The 5913-nt window shown below is 25.1% G+C and overlaps 1 protein-coding gene across 2 annotated transcripts; it reads left to right on the top strand.

Annotated features, from left to right (window-relative positions):
* The first annotated feature begins 2113 nt into the window (after positions 1 to 2113).
* On the top strand, positions 2114 to 4109 carry LOC135931965 (uncharacterized). Of its 2 annotated transcripts, XM_065469287.1 has the most exons (9): positions 2114 to 2315; positions 2429 to 2752; positions 2798 to 3074; positions 3113 to 3201; positions 3311 to 3382; positions 3509 to 3601; positions 3649 to 3735; positions 3778 to 3819; positions 3863 to 4109. In XM_065469287.1, exons 4-9 carry the CDS (start codon positions 3186 to 3188, stop codon positions 4003 to 4005), a joined length of 453 nt encoding a protein of 150 aa, XP_065325359.1. In that variant the 5' UTR covers positions 2114 to 2315; positions 2429 to 2752; positions 2798 to 3074; positions 3113 to 3185; the 3' UTR covers positions 4006 to 4109. The 2 variants fall into 2 exon arrangements, with proteins under 2 accessions (XP_065325359.1, XP_065325360.1); XM_065469288.1 differs by lacking the exon at positions 3778 to 3819.
* The last annotated feature ends 1804 nt before the right edge of the window (positions 4110 to 5913 follow it).

Genomic DNA, 5913 nt, shown 5'->3' with positions numbered 1-5913 from the left:
CTAATGGAAGTAATCAACGATATAAGGAATCATGAGCAGATAAAGAACAAAACGTATAAAAATATGATATTGGAATTGAGTTTAATCAAAGGTTGCCTTTTTAAAGAGAATAGGATCATAATACCGAAAGGTATGAGAAAAGAGATTTTGCAAGAGTTGCATAATGGGCATCTCGGTGCTGGAAAAACAAAATCATTAGCGAGAGAGTATCTGTGGTGGCCTGGTTTAAATGCAGAAATAGATCAGGAGGTAAAGAATTGCGATGCTTGCAATAAATACGCAGACAATCCTCATAATATTCAAAACCCATGGGAAACAGCAACGAAAGTATTCGAGCGCGTACACATAGACTTTGCAGAGTTCAAAGATAATAATTTTATGGTATGTGTTGACGCCTTCAGCAAATTTCCTATTATTAGGAGAATGAGAAACACAACTACGGAATCAACGATTAAAGAATTGATGAAAATAATAAGTTTATTTGGTATACCTAATAGAATAGTCAGTGATAATGGAACTAACTTTACCAGTAAATTATTTAAGAAATTTTGCGAAGATCACGAAATCGAACACTTACTCACCGCACCTCACCACCAACAGTCCAATGGCCAATGTGAGCGTATGATTAGATCAATGAAAATGAATATGAAAAGGAATATAATAATAATAAAATAGACGTAGACATAGCTCTAGAAAAGTTTCTTTTTAATTATCGTAATACACCCAACGCAACGACCAACAAAATACCAAGCGAAGTAATGTTCTCCAGAATGATTAGGACAAAATGGGAGTTGATAAAACCGAGGGATGAAAGAGATCATATACTAAATCGCAAGATATCAATAGATAGGGATATAGAAATAGGAGACAGCATATGGTATAAAACTTTTAAAGATAATAATTGGGAAAAAGGTACAATAATGCGCAAAAACGGAAATTTGTTGTATGATATAGATACTGGGAACAAAATTATAAAAAGACACTTGGACCAAATAAAAAAAGATCAACTAATGTAGAACTTGCTTCTAATGGTGCAACAGTTTTTAAAGCGAATGTTAATAATAATGCATCACCTTATACATTGAATTTTAGAAGGGGAGGTGATGAACTAAGAAACCAAAATGTACAAGTGAATGATCAGAATCGCAACGTTCAAAGACCAGTTAGAAATAGTGTGTTGCCTAGAAAATTTGAAAATTTTATAATGAATTAAATTTGATAATAAATTTTTTTTTCCTCTTCCTTATATTAAAACAAAATTAGTTTTTTTGTGTGTGGAACTAAATAGATAAAACGTACAACAAAAAAAAGATCAACGAAGGGGTTAACGAGCAAGAATGACAAACGACAAAATTATAGACAGAGCGCAAATAAAAAATAAAAAAAAAAAGTGTGAAATGTTAAACAGTGACACTCATGTATTTTATCTTAACTTTAAAAAATTGTTATGTTAAACAGTGACACTCATGTATTTTATCTTAACTTTAAAAAATTGTTTTTTTTACATCCTTAAGCTATTTATGGCGTAACTTAATATATTTCAAATGTAATAAGAATTGTTTTTTTCTTTTTGTTAAAAACAACTTTTATATTTTAAAAATCAATTTGTTTATAAACTAATATTAAATTTTATATTTTATAAATCAATTTACTTAATAAACTAATGTTCAATTTTTTATTTTAACTTAAAAAAGATCAATTTATTATAAACTACATTAAATTAAATTGTCAATATATATAGGAAACTATTTTGAATTATGTGATCATTATATTTTTTAAATTTAAATATCAATAAATTGACGTAATATACGTTTATAACATTTGATATCTGCCTTTGATTTCTGCAACCTTTTCATTATTATTAATATTAGCTACAATTCTTAACACTATTTTGCCGGTATCGGAACTAATAGATCCCCTCTTTCTTACTCCTCTCTTCTTTACTATGCTAGCTGACTACATAGTGGTACCGTCCACTATAATAAAACGGGTATACATCATGTATAGGATCTATATACTAGTGAATATACATGGTGCACGCTACAACTCCTGGTGGGTGATGAATGGCGTGGTAATGAATGAATGAATGAAATAAATAAAATTACGAAAGCTCTCGTTTATAAATGTTCGTTTATAATTATTTTATTTGAATAACAGAAATAATGAAAATGAATACTTATAAATTTTAAAAGTATATTGTATTTATATAGTTACAATATCATTGATCATACTAAATTCTTATGGATGCACATCAAAGCAATTTTGATCTTTTTGATTTAGACAATATAACTTCTACAAGTCAAATAAATTTAGAGGTAACAATATTTTTAAGAATGTATTTACTATTGATTTGAAATGCAATTATTTAATGTTTTAACCTAACATTTTTATCTATATATATATATATATTCTATAATCTATTTAATAGGTTGGGGCTCAATTTGAATCATTTAATGATTTGCAGGAAGCTATAAATAGATATGAGAATATAGTATATACAAATTACCATATAGTGACATGTACTAAACTTACCAATTTTGATCAAAAAATTATTCATACAATGATTTATAAATACATACGTTATGTCTACATTCATGGTGGAAGAAAATTTAAAAGTTGTGGGAAAGGAAAATGACTTACCCAAACATTGCAAAAAAATTGCCAAAATAGTTTCTCAGTTAAGCAATAATAAAAGAAAAAAGACATATGCTTGAGGTTACAAAAATGAATTCTGATCATAATCATGATTTGGGTATATATTTTTATCAAATGTAATACCATTTTATTATTAATTTAGATTCTAATTTATTAAAATGCTTACTGAAGCAGCATGACCTCCAACAAAAAGGAGTTTACACAACAAATCGGGATTTGTACAATATAAAAAAGAAAATATTATATCTACCAGGAGACTCTGAGCTCCTGATATATAAAAGATGTCGAACAAAAACATCCATTGAAACAAGTTAGTGAAGTAGAAATCAATTTCAATAATATTAAAAATATTGAAATGCCAGAAAAAATGAGTCCTGGATATTTGAAAAGACGCAAAGATGCTAAAAATATGAGAAAAGGTTTGATCTTTAAATTTATTTATATTATTTGTGAAAAGTTAAAGTGATGAAAGAAAAACAAATAAATAACATCAATATAATGGACAAAAAAATAATCACAACTTTAAGCATATGGTAGATATGAAAGGTTATATATTTTAGAGTTACATTGATATCACTTTTTTTGGCTAAAAGCAAATATTGTTTATATGAAAAGCAAAAAAATTTTTATATCTTTACAATATATATTTTTTTAGGTACTAGTTTTCCCTCATCAATAAAAATTTTCACAAATAGTAAACCCTTGCAAACTCTTTCTGAAAACACAAGTATTTTTTTATAATGCATTATATATTTTCAAGATTCTACCAGCAAACATTTATAGGTTATTATATATTGTTAAATTAGATTTTTAAATAAACTTATTTAATTTTATATATATATATTATTTTTAGGATGTGCTAATGCTAAAAAGCACACTGCTGGCTTATCAGATAAGAATATAGTTATCCATTCTTGTGATTATGATAGACAAAAAGATTCTTTTAGTAATGAAATTACTTAATTATATTATTATCTGATGTTTTTCTTGTAGGGCCTCTATTAAATACAAATCAATTACAAAAAAAGATATTACCAGAGGATACTTCTGCGAAAACAAACAATGTACTCCACAGTTCCTGTAAATAACTTTTATTATATATTCCTGATTATTTTATTTTAGTACTACCACATGGAACTAGTATTAGGCCATTAAATCCTTTTAGTAATAGATCACGTTTATAATATTTAATATTTATTTCTTTAAGGGATTTTACCAAATAATATGCCCAAACTGACATTACCATTAAATAACACCACAAATGTCCCAACTTCAAATTTTTCTTTTGTGAAAGTTGGGAATATATCTACAAGCTCAAATCAAATTAGAACGTTATCATTTTTTAAATAAAATATTTAATATTAATTTTTATATAATCAATAGTACAAATATTATTTTTTTATAAATTATAGAAAAATATTTGTTTTATTGAGTCACTTCTAAATAATGCAATAATAAAGAACAGGGAAACTTTTTCTGGGCTGCTTCATGTTATTTTGGCTATTTAGAAGGGTAAGATATAAAAAAATTAAAGATATTTTGGAAAATAAGGCAAGATTATAGGATTTGCAAATGAATTGATCAAAATATAGGCCAAGTTTGCAAAACAATGAAAATAAAAATTTTCTAATAAGATTTAAGAATACTATCATTTTTATAAACTTTTGATAGTTTAATTTATGTGCTAAGAATAAAATTAAGATAAAGAAATATAGTTAAAATTGAACCAAAGGTGATATTAAATTCAAATAAAATTTATGATAATTTAAAATATTTATTCCATAATTATATCAGGAGAATTCACATTAAAATGAAAAGTTGTTTATTCTTTTTATTTGACTTATAAAATATAAATTTCTCCTTTGATGGAAACAAGCTTAATGTTTTATTATCTTTAAACTCTTTTTCTTCTACAATTTTTAACTGGCCCTTAAAAGGGCATTTGGGTATTATATGGAGGTGTTATTGTTTATTTCTATTGTATACTTCTTGACTATATTGTCACTTGCTACATAGAAGCCTTATTTTGAATATAATAAAATGATAATAAACATTGTTTAATCTAAATAATTATTTTATTATAGTGTTTATGGTATTGAATTTTTAACTTAACTTAATTGAAATATTTTAACCAATAAGTATAAGAAGTAAAACAACTTAGGATTGAATTATAAAATTTATTTTAAATTGAAATCCAAAATGGGTAGATAATATTTAACTTAGTTCAATCAGTGATTAAGCCAATAAGTCAGTTGTGCAATAGTAGTAAGAGTAATTATATAGCTGTTAAAAATAGAATTAAATAAAATTAGAGAAGCTTATATTAGCTACTATGATTTCAAGATTCTTTGGAATAATTTGGAAGCCTAAATTATTTGAAGAAAAAAAAATTTATTAGTGAATTTTCATCAGTGAGCAAAATTTTAAGGTCTCAGGTTATTTCTACTGTTTTTGATAAAATACATGCAGAAAAAATAAAATCAACCTCTGAGTGATCATATATGAAATTAAATCAAACTGACTAAAATATGTTATGATTCATTGGGAATTATTTTTATCTCATTTATGCATATTCTTAGACAACATATAAATTGATAAAAATATTTGTTTCTTAAAGTATTAAATAAAATTAGCTATCTTTATACCTGCAAATCATTAAATGATTCAAATTGAGCCCCAACCTATTAAATAGATTATAGAATATATATAAGATAAAAATTTTAGGTAAAACTTTTAATAATTACATTTCAAGTCAATAGTAAATATATTCTTAAAAATATTGTTCTCTAAATTTATCTGACTTGTAGAAGTTATATTGTCTAAATAAAAATTGCTTTGATGCTCATCCATAAGAATCTAGTATGGTATAAGCTTAAAAAAATATTCATATTCAAATCTGCTATGAGAATTCACATTATAATGAAAAGTTGTTTATTTCTTTTTTGACTATAAAAAATATAAATTTTTCTTTGGATCAAAACAAAAGCTACATTTTAAAACAAAAAAATTTCAAAAGGGCCTTTGTGTATTTAATATAAATCAGATTCTTTGGCAAAAAGAGAATACTTTATAACAATTTGTTAATCCTGTCAATATTATTGTTTATTTCTGCGTATACTTCTTGTCGCTTGCTAAATAGAAGCCTTATTTTGAATATAATAATATGATAATGTTTAATCTAAAAAATTATTTTATTATTATGGTATTGAATTTTTTTATCTCAGTCAGCAATATTTGAGTGAATAAGTCATTTATGCA

This window comes from Gordionus sp. m RMFG-2023, chromosome 1 (assembly GCF_954871325.1).
Source record: "Gordionus sp. m RMFG-2023 chromosome 1, tfGorSpeb1-WG-v2, whole genome shotgun sequence".
In the NCBI taxonomy this organism is placed as follows: Eukaryota; Metazoa; Nematomorpha; class Gordioida; order Chordodea; family Parachordodidae; genus Gordionus; species Gordionus sp. m RMFG-2023.
Note: the sequence above shows the minus strand (reverse complement) of the source record. Positions and strands in the feature narration are given on the sequence as shown.